We start from the raw sequence: 22,698 nt of genomic DNA, 5'->3' as shown, positions 1-22,698 counted from the left end.
CTCTGCTGTTCCCACCATGCAGAGAGGCTCAGAACCTCTTGACAAAAGGTCCACAACCTTACCCCACCCTGCTTGTTGCAGTACCACAAGATAGTGGTGTTGTCTGTGAACACCTGCACTACCTTCCCATTGGGAGAGGGAAGAAATGCTTTTGATGCTAGTCTGATCTCCTGGAGCTGTAACATGCGATGTCGAGGCTGGACATCACTGGTGACCAGACACCTCTGATCTCCACCTCTCCCAGGTCACCACCTCATCCAAGGAGTGACGCATCTGTCACTATAGTCAAATTTGGTTGGAGAAGTGAGAGGGATCTGCCTCTGAGCCAATCATGGTTCATCAGCCACACCACTGCAGAATGTGTGCGGTTCCCTCCAAGATCTGGACACCTTTCGGAGAGATTCTCCTGATGCTGTGCCCACTGGAACCTCAGGTCCCACTGCAGAGCCCTCATATACCATCTGGCATGTGTCACCAGCAGGATGCAAGAGGCCAAGAGGCCCAGCAGCCTCAGAGTCATTCTCACCGAAATTCAGGATATCCGTCATATCCGGCGACTGCGATGCCAATGACGGATGTGGAGACGTCCTTTGCCTCCTAACAGCAGGTAGGGTTACTGCTTGAAGAAACATCTCCAGACTGACGCCTGGGGGAAATTCTTAGGTAAGAAATCTGCAACAAGAAGTCTATCAGTTCTACATCCATCAGTGTCTCCTGAGTGTGAGGGCATCAAACATGGCATATTTTTCCATGGGGCTAGTGCATCCACAGGTAATCAACTGTGTGCAGTGCATTCAGAAAATATTACAGCAGCAAAGTTAAATGCTGGTTTATTGAACTTTCTTTTGATCAGAGGTCTCAGGCCTGTGCATATGTAAAACTACCACAATCATAGTTTTAACATATACACATCTTAAAATGTCTGTCATAGGGTGCTAAACATCCCTAGCACTGACTGGATGGCCAGAAATACACTTAAATTGACATCTGTCATATTTTCAACAGTTTTCCCCCAAAACACAGTATTTCTTCCAATCTTCCTCAAGATTGATATATCTGTTCCCCTATGTCTCCAGTCTGGGATGTATGAGACATACGTTTCCATGAGTTTGAGAAGAGATTTGTCCACTAAAGGAGGCAATTGTTTTGAAGGAAGAAGCTTCCTGTGGAATGACTGCAGTGGTGCGAGCTCAGACCAAATGGTAGAACTGCAAACTGACAGTACTACAACCCCACCGTGATCCTCAGGTATCACCCATAAGTAACTAGGCCTAGGAGATGAAAGTAGCCATTCTGGTGCCTTATGAACACCAACAAATCCTCCAAGTTGATGGCCAAAAGTATCTGACTCAAAGACTGCATTTTTAAATCTTTCCTGGCGAATGAATGGATTCAAAAGGAGGTGGCCCTGGAAGGGTCTCACGCTGCCATCTTTCTTGGTGACCAAAAAGTAGAGAGTAAAATCCCATACTCCTTTTCTCCATGGCCACCACATCTAGAGCCTTTTTGTTTAGAATACCTATATGGTACCACAACACTCTAAGGGTGTTTAACTGGACTGGATCATCTGCGGGGAGAAAACTGGCTGTTCTCTTTTCAAGGGTTTTACCTGCCCATAATTGTGAAAGTGGGCAACTAAAAGTAGTCATTGCCAGCAAGTTTAGGCAATAAAGACTCATTATTCTTATGGACTTTGCCAAGCACAACAGGAAGTAAACCTCCCAATCTAACTGATCCAGGATGGCTGTTAAAAGTCTGTTTCTCAGACAGCCAAATCTGTGCAGTGCAAAGCCCTTTTCCTAGTCAACGGATCCAGAGACAGCTTTTAACAGAAATACATTTCAACTTACTTGAAGAAGAACACCTTGAAATAGACAGGATGTGAGGCCTTCAAAAGAAAACAGACGATACCCTAATGTTTGCCCTTGACTGCATGCAATGTACCAGGGACATAGATTATGGCATACAGGAGCCATAGAAGCTTATTATATTGCTTTTCCAAATTCAATAAAAGACACCAAAGGACATATGAGGATAAAGTATGCCTGCATTCCTGCAGACCCATTATTTGATTTAATGTGGTGAACCTGTGGGAAGTGGTCCATGTAGGGAATTGTTAAATGTAAATGTATCCATTTCACTTTGAAGGAAGATTTGCAACTAACTTTTGTTTTATTTTGTATTCTGTATTACATGACAAAGGAAACATTTATTTAGCATATAGTGATGGTCCAGGAAACCATTATTTCAATCCATCCACATTTAAAATGTTCCAATACGACGAGGAGGAATCAGAGAACATAGACTTCATAAAATGCAAATACCAAGGTCAAGTGGTCAATTTGACTTTTATTATCAGTTTTATTATTTGATAAGCAGACAAATAAAAAAAAAAACAAGCACGTTGACAGACAGGCATTGTCAAATAAGGCACATGAAAACAATCTAAACACATCATCTATTGAAATAGATAGTCTTATAGAGGTAGAAATACTTACAGTACAAAAATACTTACATATCTAAAACACAAGTAAATTTGTTACAATGACAACAATGTTCCCCTTTCGAAAACTGCTTTGTAAAACGTATTTAGCAAATGTCGGGATTAGAGGTTGTATTGTTTTGAGCCATTTCATCTCTTTCTTCCGAATAGCCAGAAAACGTTCTCATTAACTATGTATGAAGCAGTCTATTATAGAAAAAAAAAAAAACTTATAAATTTTCCGAAATCCCCTTGGATGAGTGTGTAAATTCTCTGTTGTGATATGATTTCATGTCATTCCCCTTCTGAATCAAAATATATACAAATGTAGTTGCTATGTTAAAGCCCCAGTGAAGCTTTTAGTAAAGTTGCCATGTCAAGTGTGATGGTACCTTCCTCATCTGTAGAAAAAAGGAACACAAGGTTATTATACAACTAAAATAATTTATTTCAGTTTTGCAGTAAGCAATATAAAGCACACAGCAAAATCTAAACCTAAGAGCATCTGAGTAAACATGAGGTGTTTTTGGTTTACACAATGACAACACTTTTAAAGCTGTCAACAAAATAGCAATATCTGCTTCCAAGGCATGCACACGCATTAAAATGAAACAGTTTGGTTCTTTTGTTTTGGGCAAATAATCATGATCGTTAGCAGTGGATCTTGCGTAATGCAATTTAAAAAAACAATTACATTGTTTAGATTCATACAACTACTACATGGACATATCCCTTACTAATTGGTAAATACACAACTGTATTTCAAAAAAATTGTTCATCCATCCCTTGTGTTTAGCAGTGACTAGGCTCACTATTAAAAATCTTATCAACTATTTATTTCTGATAAGCTTTAGTAAACTTCATGCCGAGGACAGTAGTCTGATGCCGTCCTATGCAAAGAGAGAGAAACACTAACATTTAAAACTACCAAGCTAGTAATACCTTAATTAAAAGACAGTAGTGAGCAAAATCTGCAAAAAGCAGGGGATAACAGTTCAAGTTAAATAGGACATGCACCTTGCATTTCTAGTGGCTGTATCAAAAGCACAACCTATATCAGAGTAACAATAATTTACCCACACCCCCTCCAAAAAAAATAATCAGGAAGCATTGGCAAAGCACATACGCCCTTCTTTAATGTGTCAACACATGTAAACCCAAGCATTGACAAATGCGGCTTACAAACGAAGAAAGCACAAATGCTGTATCACCGTACACCCTGTCGTACAGCCTTTGCCAAGTGAGAAAGCAGAACCTCAAACTCTGTGGCTTAATACCAATACTTCTTTACACATATACACCTTAATTTGCACTGGTATACTAATTGATTGTGTTTTAATGTTGTTCTTGTTTTAACTAGGGGTGGGCATAACATGCGAAATGGCACTCTGCAGAATTCCGCGGAGTGCCGTAAAAACTCCATGAGATTCTGCGGAGTTCCACGAGCGGGCGGAATTTGGGCACGTCACACTGCTCGCACTGATATTTAGCGCCAGGAGCTTCTAATGTACGGTAAAATCAGCACAAACAGCACCATGCTAGAGGGTGCTGCTTCTTTCTGCTGCTCAAGTAGATTTTCTACTCTAGTGGCAGCCTTTTCAACGCGAATGGTTGTGACCTGCCACGACTGCCCGAGTTGAGAAATCTCCCCAGGAGGCATTTTAGCACCTGAAAATTACGCTGGGGAATGCAAATTCTCACTTGCGCCTGCAAATTTAATGTTGGGGAGTCACACACGAGAAAATACTCTGTCATGCAGTGGTTGGCGGAGTTTTGCCAAAACGCCACGCTCCAAGCGTAACAAGGAGTAAATGAAACTCTGAACTCTGCCGGCGGAGCGGAATTTTTTGACCACCTCTAGTATAAACCTGTGTTTTGTAGCACTAAGCTCCATTATAAGTTTCATGGTTCACTTAGGCCCGGAAGAAATTTTATGTAGTGCTGTGTAGTTGCACGCACACTTTCTGCATCTCATAGTAAAACATATAGTCCTGCTTTAAATACTGGCAATCAGAAGTGTGATTTTCACAAAGAAGTGAATTCAGCAGTAGGTTTATAAATCTGTGGCTGCAACTCAAGGACTCCTTGCATTCTTCCTATGGGAAGATCCTGCCTGCTACTCAAAAGTTAGTTTAATTTAAGTAACAGTTTCAATCACATGTTCATGTTCCAATTGACTTGCATGGGGAGTGAAGTGCATAAAACCTGTCTAAATTGACTAGAAATTAGCATTATTTCCTCCAATTATATTTAAAGTGGATGCTCTTTTTTACTGAGCTATCAACTTGTGATTTGGCTTCGCTGCTATTTTTGTATCAAATGCATGTCTGACTTTTGGCCTCCTGACGTTTTGGGTTTTATTCTACACTAAGTATCAACAATGATTTCTTCCTTTATAGAATGCAAGATATAAAGTTTTAAATAGTTTTGTATGCATTCCAAAAGAAGCATTATACATCATTCAGACAAATTACTTGATCAGTTATCATTTATCTTCATTACTCGGGATATCGTCTCCTCTTATCAGAACTTAATTATTCAGTGTGTTTCACCTTCTATTCAGGCACCATGTGACCCAGTTTAAAACAATAACTCACAGAAGTAATGATTCTGCCCTCAGGTTTCCACCCCCATAATGTAATTTCTCCTACCTGATCAATAAATGACACTTCCTGCCATGTTAAAGCTTTAAAGATTAGAAGTTGAGGGTGGGAGAGGAGGAAGGGACCTACAGGGTATTCAGAGTAATTAAGATTACAATAAGTAATTAAGTCATTACTTCCTCGACACAACAGTCCTTCCTTATTTGAGGGTGTACCACAGCAGTCATAGCAACTTGATGCCCAGCTAAATTAACTCCTGTATAATACAATAAATGATTCAAATGAATAGAAATTTGCAACAAGCACACAGGAGAAAACTATTCCTCTAGCAAACAGCTGCTGCTAATACTCGATCTAAATTCTAATGAATAAACGTCGCATACATCCAATCAATAACAGAGCAAAACTAGATGGAGCAGCCCATGTAGCTTATTTACTTGTACGCTGGATAGAGGTTTCACATGCTTCAACCCAGGAGGCAACCATTCCCCATGTAGACCTAACCTGCACTAAACCCAGTATAATAGAACCTTGAGACTCAAACAACATGGATATTATGTTACTCTTAATCCATCTCCTCAATGTTGAAGAGGAAACTTAAAGCCCACAACCGAAAAAAGTCAATTTCTTAAAAGAAGTTCTTGCATTGCCTCTACTCCAGAAAATTTGTCAGATAAATCCTGCAGTATGCAAAAATTCTTCCTCCGGAGTAGAGAGAGGAAAAAAAATGAACAAGTAGTTATAACCTGATCTTGGTGACGAAACCTAGGTCATAATCTCAGAACTAATTTGTTCTGAAAAATCCTTGAGTATGGCTGTCTAATTGAGAAAGAACCTATTTCTCCCAAATCTGTGTGCCAATGTTATCTCTACTACTACGAAAAAAAAAACAAGTGCCACATTTTTAAGGTCTATATCAGAGAGGGATTAAAAAGAATGGGACAGTAATGCCTTACGCAACGAAGGCCTCAAGAGTAAACCACTGATTTAATATAAGGCTGAAGCAGAAAAAAAACTCCTTTAGTAGTCTGCTGCCCAAGGATTCTATTTTAGCAAGACTTACCCAGGCCTCAACTGTAGACCATTGTACTGTCAAGGCAGAGACTGCCATCCTCTGTTGGACAATATCTTGCAGGAATTATACCGATTTTGGTTAAAAAATAGACGGATCTAACAATCTCTTAGCATACCATGCAGAAAAGAAAGTCCAATGGTGGAACAAGTGTCTAGTGTATAAAACACCTAGACGTACAAGTTACTTACCTTCGGTAACAAAATATCTGGTAGAGACATATTCTAGTTGCAGATTTCTTACCTTGAAATTTTCCCCAGGAGTTGTACTGGATCCGGAGCTTTTTTCTTCGAGCAATACCCTTGCGCGTTGGTAGGTGGCGTGGGGCGACTCTGCGGGCGTCGTAGTCACTGTGATGACGTCGGAAGTAGTACATAGACGCCGCCTCAGCGCTGTTACGTCAATTTCTTTTAACGACTTTCCACACCAAAGCGCCCGAGCTAAGGACCTAAAGGGGGGAATCATGTCCCTAGAAATCAGTTCGCAAGCGTGGGTGGGTCGGTGAGGAATCTGCAACTAGAATATGTCTCTATCAGATATTTAGTTACTGAAGGTAAGTAACTTGTACATCTAATAGAGACTTCTATTTGCAGATTCCTTACCTTACAATAGATACCCAAGCAATCCCATGCTAATGCAGTGGAAGCAGCAGTGGCTCTGGTGGAATGAGCGCACAAGTCCTCAGGGGGTTGCTTCTTGGCTAAAGCGTTGCACATTGTGATGGAAAGAAGTACTGTAGGAAAATGGCTCATTGTTGCAGTTACACCCCCCCCCCCACACACACACTTTTTGCCTGATATTGATGCTGACTTGACTAAGAAGTGTGCCGGGACCCTGCTATCCAGGCCCCAGCACCAGTGTTCTTTCACTAAAAATGTACCATTGTTTCCAAAATTGGCACACCCCAAGGACACATAGATAAGTTCCTTGTAAAAGGTACCAGTGGTACCAAGGGCCCTGTGACCAGGGAAGGTCCCGAAGGGCTGCAGCATGTGTTGTGCCACCCTAAGGGACCACCCACCTAACACCTGCACACTGCCATTGCAGATTGTGGGTGTTGGTGGGGAGAAAAAGGCAAAGTCGACATGGCATCCCCCTCAGAGTGCCATGCACACAAAACACAGCCTGTAGCATAGGTAAGTCACCCCTCTAGCAGGCCCTAAAGCCCTAAGGCAGGGAGCACTATACCACAGGTGAGGGCATAGTTGCATGAGCACTATGCCCCTACAATGTCTAAGTCCATTCTTAGACATTGTAATGTCTAAGAGTAATGTAATGTAGTGTGGCCATATTAAGTATATGGTCTGGGATACTCCACAGTTCTATAATGGCTACACTGAATACTGGGAAATTTGGTATCAAACTTCTCAGAATAATAAATCCACACTGATGCCAGTGTTGGATTTATTACAAAATGCACACAGAGGGCATCTTAGAGATGCCCCCTGTATTTTACCCAATCCTTCAGTGCAGGACTGACTGGTCTGTGCCAGCCTGCCACTGAGAGACAAGTTTCTGACCGCCTAGGGTGGGAGCCTTTGTGCTCTCTAGGGCCAGAAACAAAGCCTGCACCGGGTGGAGGTGCTTCACACCTCCTCCTGCAGGAACTGTAACATCTGGCGGTAAACATCAAAGGCTCAGGCCTGGTGTTACAATGCCCCCAGGGCACTCCTGCCAGTGGGTGTACCCGACCCCTGGAAGAGCCCCCACTTTTGGCGGCAAGTCCAGAGGGATGAGAAAAACAAGGAGGAGTCACCCCCTCAGCCAGGACCACCCCTAAGGTGTCCAGAGCTGAAGTGGCCCCCCTCCTAGAGAAACCCTCCATCTTGCTTTGGAGGATCAGGGCCAATAGGGATAGGAATGTGCTCCCCTCCCCAAAGGGAGTGAGCACCAGCAGGGTGTAGCCACTCTAAGGGACAGAAGCTATTGGCTACTGCCCTCTAACCCTAAAAAACGCCCCTAGCTCTTGTATTTAAGGGCTCCCTGAACCAAGCTAGTCAGATTCCAGACAACCTACCAAGAAAAAGGACTACTTAGCTTAAAAAAAAATATAAAAAAAACGCAGAGAAGAAGGAAGACGACAACTGCTTTGGCCCCAGCCCTACCGGCCTGTCTCCTACGCTAGAGAACCTGCACCCCAGCTACGCATCCTGCAGGCCCAGCGACCTCTGCCGTCTCAGAGGACTGCCCTGCAACTTAAAAGGATCAAGAACTCCAGTGGACAGCGGACCTGTCCAACCAAGAAAGAAGTAACTATCTTTAAAGGGACTCTCACCTCACTCCAGAAGCGTGAGTCCCCACCACTCTGCACCTGACGGCCATGGCCCGTGTCCAGGGAAACCAACGACCCAGAGAGGATCCCCAAGCAACTCCAATGACATTTCCACCAGGGGCTGACCTTTCTGCACCCCCACGATGACACCTGCAGAGGGAATCCTGAGGACCCCCCTGACCGCGACTGCCCGGGACGAAGATATCCGACACCTGGAGAAGCAGTGCACCCGCAGCCCCCAGGCCCTTGAGAAACCGACTACCGGTGTAGCAACGACCAGCAGGCGGCTCTCACCTTTGCCCAGTCAGTGGCTTACCCGAGAGGCCCCCCCTGGCCCTAAGTGACCTCTGGGTCCCTCCATTGAAACCTATTGAACACCCAACGCCCCGTTTGCCCACTGCACCCAGCCGCCCCTGTGCCGCTGAGGGTGTGTGTTGTGTGCCTACTTGCCCCCCCCTCACCCCCCAGTGCTCTAATAAACCCCCCTGGTCTGCCCTCTGAGGACGCGGGTACTTACCTGCCAGCAGACCAGAACCAGAGCACCCTGTCTCCATAGGCGCCCATGTTATTGTGGCTCCTCTTCGACCTCTGCACCTGACCGGCCCTGTGTTGTTGGTGCTGGGTGTTTGGGGTTGACTTGAACCCACAACAGTGGGATACCTATGCCACCGATACTGAACTTGTAAGTGCTTTACTGAACGTAATAACTAAACTTTACTTACTTCCCCCAGGAACTGTTGAAAATTGCAATGTCTACTTTTAAAATAGCTTATTTCCATTTTATGAAAAACTGTGTACATTACTGTTTTGGTTCAAAGTTCTAAGTATTACTATGCAAAGTACCTTACATTTAATGTACCTACCTGCAATTTGAATCTTGTGGTTCTTAAAATAAATTAACAAATGAATATTTTTCTATATAAAAACCTATTGGCCTGGAGTTAAGTCATTGAGTGTGTGTTCTCACTTGTGTGTACAACAACACTACCCTCTGATAAGCTTAACTGCACGACCACACTACCACACATAGAGCATTAGTATTATCTATTACTGCTCTGTCAAGTCTCTTGGGGAACTCCTAGACTCTGTGCACATTAGATCTCATTTTGATATAGTATATAAAAAGCCAGCTTCCTACAAGTACCCATCGAGATGTGGTACGTTTTTACACCGCCTTACCTTTCTTTGCACCCACATACCCGAGAAATAGTTGATTGTCCACCCATAAATCTTTAGTACGATTTTGATAGAACGTCAATGCTCTTTTTGGTTCCAGATGGTGGAGTCTCTCCTCCTCATGAGAAGGATGTAGGGGTGCTTAAAAAGTAGGCAAGGTGATGGGCCGGCCTACATGAAAAGGCATAACAACTTTGGGAAGGAAGGAAGCCTTAGTGCGCAACACCACTTTGTTAGTGTGCACAGATAAGAATGGAGGCTTGGAAGAAAGGGTCTGAAGCTAACTCACTCTGTAAGCAGAAGTGATGGCAACAAGAAAGACAGTCTTGAAAGTGAGGAGCCTTAAAGGGCAATTGTGCATCAGCTCAAAGGGAGTACACATTAAGTAAGGACAAGACTGAGGTCCCACTGAGGCATGATAAATGGAGTGAGAGGAAATAAATGGGTACGACCTTTAAGGAATCTATTGACAAAAGGAGATTTAGAGAGTGAGGGCTGACGGGAAAGGTCGAAATTGCAGACTAATACCCTTTAAGGGTGCCCAAAGCAGAGCCCTGCTGGGCCAAAGAAAGAATGAACAAAAGAACCTTAGACACAGGGGAGGGGATCAACAGATTTGTGGGTACACTGTCACAAACTTCTGCCGACAGGCGTATACTGTTTTGGTGGAGGGTTGCCTGGCTGGCAAGATAACTTCGCAGACTTTGGGTGGAAGATCAAAAGTCACCAACTGCTGCCGCTCAATCTCCATGCATGAAGGTGAAGATTGGGCAGGTTCGAGTGTAAAACCGTCTCCTGTTGCTGCAACGGAAGATCCGCCCGAAGAGGCAGTCTGAGTGGAGGATCGGTGGCCATGCTCAATTGCTATGGATACCAAACTCTTTGCCCAGTCTGGAGCCACTAAGATGACTTGGGATCGGTCGTTTCTGATCTTCTTGAGAACTCTGGGCAGAAGTGGTATGGTGGAAAGGCGTAAAGGAGGCCGGAGTTCCACTCAAAACAAAAAGCACCTCAGAGAGAGTGCCGCCTTGGAAACTCCAACATTCAAAACAGCTGACACTGTGCATTCTCTGCAGAGGCGAACAGATCTAACCAAGGCTCTCCCCACTGCTGAAAGAGATCTTGCGCCACCTCCAGATGGAGACGCCATTCGTGATCGGCTGTGCATCGATGGCTGATTTAGTCCGCTCTGGTGCTGAGAGAACCCGCCCTGTGTTCCAGCCATGTCCAGAGGCGTAGTGCCTCCTGACAAAGGGTCCAGGACCCTACTCCGCCCTGTTTGTTGCACTACCACCTGGAGGTAATATTGTCCGTGAACACCTGCACTACTTTCCCTTTGAGAGAGGGAAGAAATGCTTTCAACACAAGCCGGAGCTCCAGAGGGATATGGAGCCCTGACTCCGCCGGATACCAGAGGCCACTGATCTCCGCCTCTCCCATGTGGCCGCCCCATCCCACAAGTGACACATCTGTCACTATGGAAAGATCTGGCTGGGGAAGGGAGAGGGATCTGCAGTGGGCCCAATGCGGATTCGACGCCCACCACATCAGGTCTTTTGCAGTCCCCTCCGAGATCTGGACCATGTCGGAGAGATTCTCCTAATACTGTACCCACTGGAACTTCAAGTTCCACTGCAGAGCCTGCATATGCCATCTGGCATGTGTTACTAGCAGGATGCAGGAGGTCATGAGGCCCAGCAGCCTCAGAGTCAGTCTCACTGAAACCCAAGACAGAGGCTGAAAGCTTGGAATCATAGCCTGAATATCTTAGATTTGCTTTTCGGGAGGTTAAGCCCGAAACTGCACTGTGTCCAGAAGAGCTCTGATGAAAGGGAGCGACTGAGAGGGAGTCAGGTGTGACTTCGGCACGTTGATAGTGAACCCAAGTGTGTGCATGAGACAACATTCTGGGGCGAGTCCACCTTCAACAGCCAGTCATCGAGGTAGGGAAAGACTGAGACCCCTAACCTGCGCAGATGAGCTGCAACCACTGCTATCACTTTTGTGAACACCCGAGGGGCGCTGGTAAGGCCAAAGGGGAGCACAGTAAACTGATGGTGCTCGTGACCTACAGGAAGGATGGGAATGTGGAAATAAGCGTCCTGCAAGTCCAATGCTGCCATCCAGTCTCCTGGGTCTATGGCAGACATGACCTGAGCCATGGTGAGCATTTTGAATTTCTCCTTCTTGAGGAAGTAGTTGAGGTCCCAAAGGTCAAGGATAAGATGTAAACCATTGTCCTTTTTCAGCACCAAAAAGTAGCGGGAATACCAACCACTACCTACTTCTGGCACAGGGACCTTCTCTATAGCTCCCTTGGCCAAGAGAGCCACGACTTCTAGGCGGAGAAGTGCCAGATGATCCTCTGGGAGTTGGCTGATTGATGGAGGCATGGCTGTTGGGGCAGATTTGAAAGGGAGGGAATAGCCCTTTCAAACTATTTGCAAAATCCACCTGTCCGTACTGATGCATTCCCAGTGGGGCAGGTGATGGCGAATCCTGCAGCCAACTGGACTGGAGTGAGGGATGGGGTGAGAGGGTTTGGAGGCTGCAGCGGGGCAGAGGTGGACTGGGCAGACCTCAGGTTCCCAGTCTCACGTCCACGTGGGATTCTGCGTCCCCGGTCATGCAGCGGCTGAACAGCATGGGTGGCACAGTGGCTGGGTAGGGGACACAACAGTGAGCCCCGTCCGTGGCCAGGAAAGGCAGACTGTTGGGGGCTAGGGGCAGCGGAAAGGCCAAGGGACCAAGCAGTAGCCCGGGAGTCCTTGAATCTCTCCAAGGCCGAGTCCGCCTTGTCCCCAAAGAGATGAAGCCATCAAAGGGCACGTACATGAGAGACTGTTGGACATCCCCCGAAAAAACAGAATTATGCAACCAGGCGTGGTGTCTCAAGGCCTCCGTCGTAGCAACCGATCTGCCCAGAGAGTCCGTCATGTCCAGCCCACATCTTATTGTGAACTTCACCACATCTCTCCCATCGTTGACAGCTTGAGAGACAATAGCACTGGCCTCCTCAGGTATCTGCGGCAGAACTTGCGCAACCATATGCCACAGAGAGTGGGTATAGCGGCCCAAAAGGCATGTGGTGTTCATGGACCACAGTGCAAGACTGGAGGAAGAAAACATCTTCCCAAATTGTTTAAGCCTTTTTGATTCCCAATCCGGGGGTGCGGAAGGGAATGCGCCCGAGAAAGAGGAAGCCTGGATGACAAGACTCTCAGGCGTGGGGTATTGGGACAGGAATTTAGAGTCGTTCAGGGCTGGCCGATGGCAGTGTGCGATAGTCCTTTTCAAAGGAGCCCCTGTGCTGGGTTTGGACCAAGTACACAAAAGGACATCGGTGAGGGCTTCACTGAATGGCAAAAGGGGCCCAGATGTGGAAGCCCCTGGCTGAAGCACCTCCGTCAGGAGATTGGACCTGACCTCTACAGTAGGTAGCTCAAGGACAAGGACCTGAACCACCCTACTGACCACCATAGCATAAGTCGCTCCCTCTGCAGTAGCCACGGTAGGAGAAGACAGCATGCCCAATTCCTGTGCCCAGTCCAAAGATGGGTCATCCTGGTATTCGTAAGGGTCCAGGGACCCCTCTAATCCTTCCCCGAATTCGTACCCATGAGGAAAAGGGTCCAAATCCGACATGGGGTGAGTAGGCCCCATCGAAGACAGAGGCGGCCGACACCGATCTTACTACGAGTCGTCAGGGAAAAGGATCAGGTCGACATCGATGGTGGGCACTATCGACATCTGGAGTGTCTACAATCACACCAGCGCCAGGGAAGGTCTCAGTGGTACGACTGGTGTCAGTGCGGATCCAGAGTGGACCTCGGTGGCCGGAGCCGAAGCCGTTGGTGCAGAACCTGAAGGCCCCTTGTCTGAACCCCCATGGGCCTGAAGGCACCGTGTCGGGGTCGGTCCGTAGAACTCCTTTAATTGGGCGGGGGTTGCTCCAGCTCCCGAAAATTCGGGCAAGCATGGAGCGGACCCAGAAGCAGGCTCCAAAGACTGAGCCCTCGAGCATCGATGCTCTTCCCACGTCACATCAGCGAAGTGCGACGGGACCGGCTCGACGACTTCTTACCTGTGCCCAAAGACTTGGAGGAAGAAGAATGGTGGTGGCTCTGTGAACGGTCTCAAGACCTTCCTCTAGAGCATGACCCGGACCTACGTGGAGTCATGAGCTTGAGGGACCGCTCCCTCAAGGCCTTCAGGTGCATGGCCTGGCACTCTGAGCACGACTTTGGGTCGTGGTCGTGCTCCAAGCACCACAAACAGACCTGATGCGGGTCAGTCACCGACATCTTGCAGTGACAGGCCTCGCAAGGCTTGAAACCGGTCTTCGGGGACATCCTCGGCGCACCAAAAAACTCACCAAAAACTCAACAAAAGTGTTGAAGTCGTCAAAAAGAGACCAGAGAAGCTCACTCCGGATCACGGCGTGGTGCGGAAAGAAAAGAACTGACATCACTACTCTGAGGCGGCGTCTAAGTACTACTCCCAATGTCATCACGGCAACTACGATGCCAACGCGCCCGCGGAGTCAACCAACGCCACCTACTGACGCCCAAGGGTATTGCTTGGAGAAAATTCTCCGGATCCAGTCTGACACCAGGGGGAAAATTCTAAGGTAAGGAATCTGCAATTAGAAGTCTCTATCACATTCTTAAAGGTGTTAAAGCAACAGGAAAATAAAGTTCTAATCCTTTTAGACCCATCATCTCAACAGCCAGGCCACCAGACGCATCCTCTAACATGTCCTTAGAGAAAGAGGGCCCAGCAAGGTAAATGGCTCTACCGGAAACCCCAGTTCTGGCACTCTCAACATTATCCTGATTAATGCAAACCAACTCATTCTCTGCTGAAGGAAGCCAACAGAACAAGGTTGGTATTTCTTTACCAAAGAAGAGTCAGAAAGCTTGGCTATTAAGGGGAATGAAGGAAATGCATAAAGGAAAGGAGGGGGCCCTGGACATGTTGGAGCATCTATTTCACAGAACCCTTCCTCTGGGAACCTGGACAGAAATATTTTTAGAAGAGTGTTTTTGAACTGGCAAAATGATCTACCAAATGGGTTCCAAATCTTTGACACTTCTGCTCGATTAATGTATGGCCTATTTGCCACTATATTTTCCTTCTCCTCGATATACTGCTGAAATAGAAGACCACTTGAATTTCTGCCCGACTGATTATCAGCTATGCTTGCTAGGACTGCGAAGGAAAGAAAACTCCTACCTGATTCTTTGTTGTGGCAAGACTTGGTTTTCATAGGGTCTTTCATTGTAAGAAATAACAAATTCTGAAGAAGGTGAGAGAACTGTAGCAATGTCTAATACACTATCTTAATCTTCTTCCAGCTGACAGAATGGGATCTTTCATCTAGAAGCCATTTTCTGTCAACTGTTCGATGACCCAGAGTGGCTTCTCTACCAATCTTTCTTGCATCCGTGGGTAAAATTAGTTGAAGAGGAGAAAATGAGAGGGAACCCCCAGTTGACATTTGAAGAAAGCATTGACACCTAAGTCCTCCCAAAGCATATCTGGAAGAGGAATCTGGTAGTCCAGGTCTCGGGATGAAGTATTCCTATCATTAAAGAGGGCTCACACCGGCTAGCAAAGGTGGAGCATAGCCCATGATATCGAAGAGATAACAATGCCTAACGGACATACAAGAATAGATGTTGTAGACCCCTTGATAATTTTTGCCAAAGGTGTTCAGACAACTCCCTCCCCCATGCTGGACTTATCATGTGACCTTGAATGCAGAGCCATTTTCTTGCAGGGGCTACCATCTGATGCCCACGATTGAGCAAAAGCAGATGCAACCTGGTAGCTCTCAGCTGAGGAAGGCACACATATCTCAGGTGAGTCTGGATTTGGCTCCTATGATCAAGGAACAAGATGCAACTTCCTGAGGTTGATTAGAAACTCATTGCTCTACCAACATTTGGCAAACAACGGCTGTATATTCCTGAACTTAGGCTACTGAGGTTGAATGTATTAGCAAGTCATAGAGGTAGGTATGGACTTTGATACCTTTCCCAGACCCAGATTCCTACATCTTTTGCTCTATGCTCAGAGAACGACGGTGAGCACAGAAGGTCGTAGGACGGGATTTGAAAGGAGGCTATCCAATGGCTTGAGCCCCCCAACTTCTCCACCTACCCCATCAAGTTAAAAGCAGAAAAGCCCCAGCCGTTACCAACTGCTCCATTTTAAATGCAAGCCCTATTAGAAAAGAGCTCAGTCTTCTATACTGCAGAGTATATTACGTGAATCTGCCTCCTGAAGCTGTGCTTGTATTAACGCCCTACCAGAGCGTTAGAAAGGATAGTCTGATAATCCAGAGTGCCGAGGTACTCTGCATCTGAAATGTGGCTTCAGCAGGTTTAAACACTTGATCCTGAAGTTACTTACCTTCGGTAACGCCTTGTCTGGTAGAGACAATATGTAGTTGCAGATTCCTTACCTTAGAATTTTCCCAGGCGTCAGTCTGGATCTGGAGACTTTTCTCGAGCAATTAGGTAGCGTTAATCCGCTCTGTGGCATCGTCTGAGCCAGAATATGATGCTGCGGGTCCTACATAGGCGCTACCCTGACGTGAGTTTCTTTTCAGGACTTTCAACGCAAGAAGCGCAGAGCCATGAAGAATACATCAAAACTAGGGGCCTGAAAGGGAGTCCCTGTCCCTAGAAATCAATTCGCAGAGCAGGGAGGATGGGTGGGTCGATAAGGAATATGCAACTAGAGTTCTTTCTCTACCAGATAAGGCGTTACTCCATCTGATAGGGACATCTAATTGCAAATTACTTACCTTAGAATAGATAACCAAGCAATATCATTCCTGGAGGTGGGTCTGCAAATTAAGTTCACACTAGAAAGTCCTGCAGGACTGAATGGGCAAGTTGATGCCTGACGGATGTCCAGGAATGGAACTCCGCGTGCTAACGCAGTGATCACAGCTTTGGATCTGGTAGAATGAGCATGCAAACCCTCAGGGGGTTGCTTCTTAGCCAGTGCATAACACATTTTAATGCAGAGTACAACACATCTGGAGATGGTTCTTTTGTGCACTATCCAACCTTTCTTCGCACCCACATAACCAACAAGGAGTTGATCATCCACCCAGAACTCCTTGGTAGAACGCCAACGCTCTTTTTGGATCAAGGCGGTGGAATCTCTCCTCTGCCTTACAAGTATGCAGGGGTACATAAAAAGTAGGCAAGGTGATGGATTATCCTACATGAAAAGGCATGACCACTTTTGGCAGCATCACTTTTGGAAGCACCACTTTTTCAGGATAAATGGAAAGGTATAGTGGCTTAGATGAAATATTTCTGCAGGTAACTCACCATGCGGGCAGATGTGATAGCCACAAGAAAAGTGGTTTTCAAAGTGAGAAGCCTGAGAGGAGAACTGTGGAGAGGCTTGAAAGGAGAACACATCAGAAATGTCAAAACAAAATTTAAATCCCATTGCGGCATAATGAATGGAGATGGAGCAAACATGAGTAAGGCTGTTAACAAACCTATTTACAACTGGAGACTTAAAGAAGGTTACTGTAAGTGATTGAAGCCCTTTCCTGCTGCTGTGACAGAGGATCCTCCCAAAGGGGTAGTCTGATCGTTGGATTAATAGTCATGCGCAGAAGCTCGAGATACCAGACACCTCATGCCCAGTCCGAAGCCACAAGGATTACTTGGGCCCACTCGTTCTTGATTTTCTTGAGAACTCTGGGCAGGAGTGGATTGGGCAGAAAGGCATACAGGAGACCTCAGTTCCACTCCAGATGAAAGGGATCACTGAGCAAGTGACGACTTGGAAACTCCAACACTCAATACTGCTGACATTGTGGGTTCTCTGCGCAGGCGAACAGATCTAAACAAGGATCTCCCCTCTGCTGAAAGAGACCTTCTTGGGCCACCTCTAGATGGAGACGCCATTCATGGTTGACTAAGCACTGTCGGCTGAGTTTGTCCACTCTGACGTGCAGAAGGCCTGCCAGATGTTGAACCACCAGGGATTTGCCCTGTTGTTCTAGACAAGTCCAGAGGCGTAGAGCCTCTCGACAGAAGGGCCACAAGGCAGTGGTGTTGTCCATCAACTACCTTACACTACCTTACCTCTGAGAGTGGGTAAGTATGTTTTCAATGCTAGTCTGATCACCCAGAGCTCTAACAAGTTGATGTAGAGTCCGGACTCCGCCAAAGACCAGATGGCTTTGATCTCCACCTCTTCTAGGTGCCCACCCCATCCCAGGAGAGACGCACCTGTCACTACTGTTAGATCTGGTTGGTGAAGGGAAAGTGATCTGCCTCTGACCCAATCATGGTTCATTAGCCACCACTGCAGATCTTGCACAATTTCCTCCGAGATCTGGATATCACCAAAGAGATTCCCCTGATGCTGCGCCTCACTGGAACTTCAAGTCCCATTGCAGAGCCCACATCTGCATTTGCCATGCGTCACCAGCAGGAGGTATTGAGGCCCAGCAGCCTCAAAGTCATTCTCATCAAAATCCAGGATAGAGGCAGAAACATTGGTATCATAGCCTGAATATCCTGGCCACACCGCTCGGGAGGATAAGCCAGAAACTGCACTGTGTCAAGAACAGCTCAGTAGAAAGGTAGCATCTGAGAGGGAGTCAGGTGTGACTTTGGCATGTTCATAAGACAACAGCCTGGAGTTAGCCCGCCTTCAACATCCATTCGTCGATATAGGGGAAGACAAACTCCTAATCTTCGCCAATGAGCTGCAACCACTGACAACACCTTTGTGAACACTCGAGGGGCACTAGTAAGGCCAAGAAAAAGCATGGTGAACTGAAAGTGCTTGTGGCCTACCATGAAAAGCAAGTAACGTCTATGTGTAGGTAGGACGGGGATATGGAAACACAGGTCCTGCAAGTCCAATGCTACCATCCAGTCTCCTGGGCAGAAAGAACCTGAGCCAGAGTGAGCATTGTGAACTTCTTCTTGAGAAACAGATTAAGGAATGAAGGTCTAGGTCAGGGCGAAGGCCCTTGTCCTTTTCGGGCACCATGAAATAGCAGGAATAACAGTCACAACCTACTTCTGGCACAGGGACCCTGTCTATGGCTCTCTTGGCGCAGAGAGCCATAACTTCCTCTCGGAGAAGTGCCAAGTGATCCTCCATCATCTGATCATAGGATGGCGTCATGGATGGAGGGATAGTTTCGAAGGGAGGGGGGAGTAGCTCCTTTGGACTATCTGCACAACACACCTGTCTGACCTGATGAACTGTCAGTAGAGCAGGTGATGGTGGATCCTGCCTGTGACTGGTCCCTGGTGGGGAATCGGTAGACTAGGAAGGTTTGCAGGCAGATGCTGAGGGGGGTGCAGCGGACTGGCCAGACCGCTGGGTCCCTGATCCACAAGGATGGTGGATCCCTCATACTCGGCCACGCAAAGGCAGAGCAGCATGTACAACACAGTGGCTGGAGAGGAACAGATGCAGCTGGGCGTCCCTTTCATAGCTACGAAGCACACTGAGTGGGGAGAAGGGACCATCACGAGGACCAAGAACTTAGAAGCAGAATGAGAATCCTTGAAGCACTTGAGCATGGAGTCTGGTTTCTCTCCGAAGAGACAGGTGGCATAAAAAGGGCATGTCCATAAGATTGGCTCAGACACCCTCAACCAAGTGTGGCTCCTACAGGCCACTGTTGATGCAAACGCATTGCCTAGTGAGTCGGTCCTGTCCAGTCCACAACGGATCCTGAACTTTGCTGCATCTCTTTCATCAGCAAATGCTTGGTAAAGCACAGCCCAAGCCTCCTCCGGGACCTGGGGCAGCACTTGTGCAACCGTAGCCCACAGCTTGCGGGAATAATGGCCAAAAAGGCACACAGTGTTCACAGACCGCAATGCCAGGCTGGTGGATGAAAATATTTTCTTCCCAAATGTGTCGAGCCTCTTGGATTCCCTATTCAGGGGGGGCAGAAGGGAGGGTGCCCTGGGAGGTGGAGGCTTGGATAACCAAGCTCTCAGGGGATTGGGCAACACCAGGAAACCTAGGTCTCCCAGTGCCAGGTAATGACAGCGGGCAACTGTCCTATTCACAGGAGCCCCTGTGCTGGGTTTGGACCAGGTACCCAGTAGGACATCCATAAGGGCTTCATTAAAAGGAAGCAAGGATTCAGAGGATGAAGCCCCAGGCTGAAAACCTCTGTCAGTAGCTCAAGGTCTAGGACCTATGCAGCTCTCAGCACCACAACAGAATATGAAGCTCCCTTCTTCATAGCCACGGTAGGGGGAGACAGCATGCCAGTATCTGGCTTTACCCAGGTCCATACCCCAGGCCATGGGATCTTAGAGCTAGTATTCTAAAGGGTCCAGCAATCCCTCTCCTTTCTCAGTCTGACCTAGCCCATAGTAATAGGGCCCAGGATAAGACAGAGGGCAAGGCCTCTGTCAGCACCAGATTCAGCATTGTACGATGCCCATCTGGCTCAGTGTTGGAGTCGGCAATGAGGATGGTGGTGGCACCTCCTGCGAGCCTTGGGAGCGTCGGGCTGGGAAATGTTGAGGTAATACAATCGGCATCAATTCACATCCAGCAAGGGATCCATGGGTGCCCCTCGGAGCGGAGACTGAAACCACTGTCAAGGAACTTTAAGGACCCCCTTCTGACTCTGCAGGGCCCAAGGCGCACCTGTGGAGTCAGACTGCTCAAAACTGAGGCACATGGCCTCATAAAACTCAATGAGTTAGGCAGGGGTCGCGCCGGCTCCCGGATAGTTGGAGAGGCGCGGAGTTGGCCCAGATACAGGGTCCACAGGGGGGGCCTACATCGATGACACTCCTGCTTCCTTGTCTCACCCGCCGATGGACAAGGTGAAGTCAAAGAATGCTTTGCTTTCTCAGATGACTTCTTATGCCTTGACTTACCCGATCGTCCTGAGGACTTGGAGTGGGGTGACAAAGATCGGGACTTATGCCAAGCAGTGCGTCATGCCGCCATGAGCTTTAGGGACCGTTCCCTCTAAAGTTTTGGATTCATGGCCCAGCACTCAGAGCATGACTTCAAGTTGTGGTCCGACTCAAAACATCGAAGGCACACGAGATGCGGATCTGTCACGGACGTCACCCGATGACAGGATCCACGGATCTTGAAACCAGGCTTGCGAGATGACATCCCGCGATGCACCTGGAGTGTAAATACTCAAAAAAGTTTTGACAAAAGTATAAAAAAGACCAGTCAAAAAATGACTCAGGGGTAGCTCTTGCTTCAGCTCAGCACTGTCTGGCTTGGAAAGAAATAGAACTGACATCAACGTGCTGGGGTGGCACCGATATAGGACCTGCGACATCATTACTGGCGCGAACGAAGACGGATGTGGAGTCAATCGAAGCCACTTAACGGTGCGCAGGGGTACTGCTCAAGAAAAATATCCAGGTCCAGGCTGACGTCTGGGGAAATTCTAAGGTAAGGAATCTGCAACTAAATTCCTTTATCAGATAGCCTGAACCAATCAGGCTCATGTGATGTATGTATGTATGTACAAAGTTGCCAAGTGAAACAGGAAGTGTTGTAGGCTACTCAGCGATTTGCGCCAGTTATTTTTTTCAGCTGGGTCATGTGGTCCCTGGTTTAGAGGAGGAACATCAGACTACACCTAAAAAAAAAGGAAAAACACTAATGTGAAATGCCTTCTAAGAGACTGAACTCTTTCCAGACATTTTCATTAGTGACAACTTTGAGTCATATTGTCTAAGTGCTAAAAAATAAATAAATTATCATATTCTGGGAAACTCAACTGATTTGTAACTTTAGCTTTCTGCAAGCTGATGAAAGGAACGCAAGAAGCCATTGGCAGAGTGAAGGTACAAAAATGGCTAGAGGTTTAAGATGCTTTAGGTACTCTAGAATGAGTAGTTGGAAACAGCTGGACCAATAAATCCCTGAGATAGTCATGGGTAATGAGTTGGCAGAGAAGAAAGCGCACCATCATCAAGTGTTTTGTGGCATACAGGGATCAATATTCACTGTCACACAGTGAACGGGTAAAGATCATAAGACACAGATAAAGACTCATAAAATGGTAGTGTCTAGAAGGAGAAGATGCTTACCTTCAATAACACTCTTTTTGGTGAACACTCTAATTGCATATTCCTCACCTTAAGAATATCGCCATGCACCAGACTGGATACAGCAAGTTTACACAGCAGTATCCCTGGGCACTGTGCGGCTCCACAGTGACACTGCTCTCTCCTGAACTGACAGCAGTGCCGCATATAGGCATCACACCTGTGAGCTAAAGGCAGGTTCTTTCTTGGCTTTGTCGATGCTCTTGAAGGTGGCACACAAAACCAAAGGAACCAGTGTGTAGATGTCTACTTTTAGATGGGATGAGGGATCATTCCAGAATGCGGAGATGGAAGAGTAGTGAGGAATCCACAGTAAGGTAGGGTATCCACCAGAAAGAGTTAAAGTCTAGTAATTTGTTTTTCTGGTGGATACCTCAACTTCAGAATAAATACCGTAGCAATACCTCCCCAAGATGGCGGATCTGTAAATGGACTCAGACAAAAATGCCTTGCAGGACACAACAGGTGATATTGTATTCCTTTCGGACCTGGCTAATAAGGCAGTAGTGATTCATGAACGTGCGCACTGATGCACATGTCACAGCCAAGATCATATCAAGAACAGGCAACCTGGGTGGCAACACAATGGTAGAAGCTTTGGCCATTGTGGAATGAATCCTCAGACCTTCTGGAGGCTAGCAGGACTTAATGCAGATGACTGTCCATCTTGACAAAGTCCTTTTCTTTGCCCCACAGAACACCCCAAAAGGCTAATCATCCACACGTTGATCCTTGGTATGATCAACATAAAAGCTTAAAGGGCTTTTGGGTTACAACCTTTGATAGCTCTCCTCTTTTGAGGGGATGGAGGAAGAATGATGGAAAGGTGATGGATTGCCCAACATGGAATGAGACATGGCTGCTACCCTAGAGTAGTAGGCACCCATTTGTATGGAAAAACTCTGATGTAGGGGTGAGCAGCACCAACAGTCATGGAGGCTCACTCATGAGATGAGCTGAAGTGATTACAATGAGGAAGGCAG

General features: G+C 46.9%; 1 protein-coding gene across 2 annotated transcripts in view; it reads right to left on the bottom strand.

The window, feature by feature from the left end:
- Window positions 1–2,329: 2,329 nt before the first annotated feature.
- Window positions 2,330–22,698, bottom strand: part of SMARCAD1 (SNF2 related chromatin remodeling ATPase with DExD box 1) — a 690,140-nt gene continuing 669,771 nt past the window's right edge. For both annotated transcript variants that reach the window (XM_069238045.1, XM_069238053.1), the window contains one exon: window positions 2,330–2,883. In XM_069238045.1, coding sequence (XP_069094146.1) covers window positions 2,822–2,883 — 62 coding nt within the window. In that variant the 3' untranslated portion in view covers window positions 2,330–2,821. The remainder of the gene's footprint in view (window positions 2,884–22,698) is intronic.

This window comes from Pleurodeles waltl, chromosome 1_2 (genome assembly GCF_031143425.1).
Source record: "Pleurodeles waltl isolate 20211129_DDA chromosome 1_2, aPleWal1.hap1.20221129, whole genome shotgun sequence".
NCBI classification, from domain to species: domain Eukaryota; kingdom Metazoa; phylum Chordata; class Amphibia; order Caudata; family Salamandridae; genus Pleurodeles; species Pleurodeles waltl.
The sequence above is the reverse complement of the archived record's forward strand: the minus strand, read 5'-3'. Positions and strand labels throughout refer to the sequence as shown.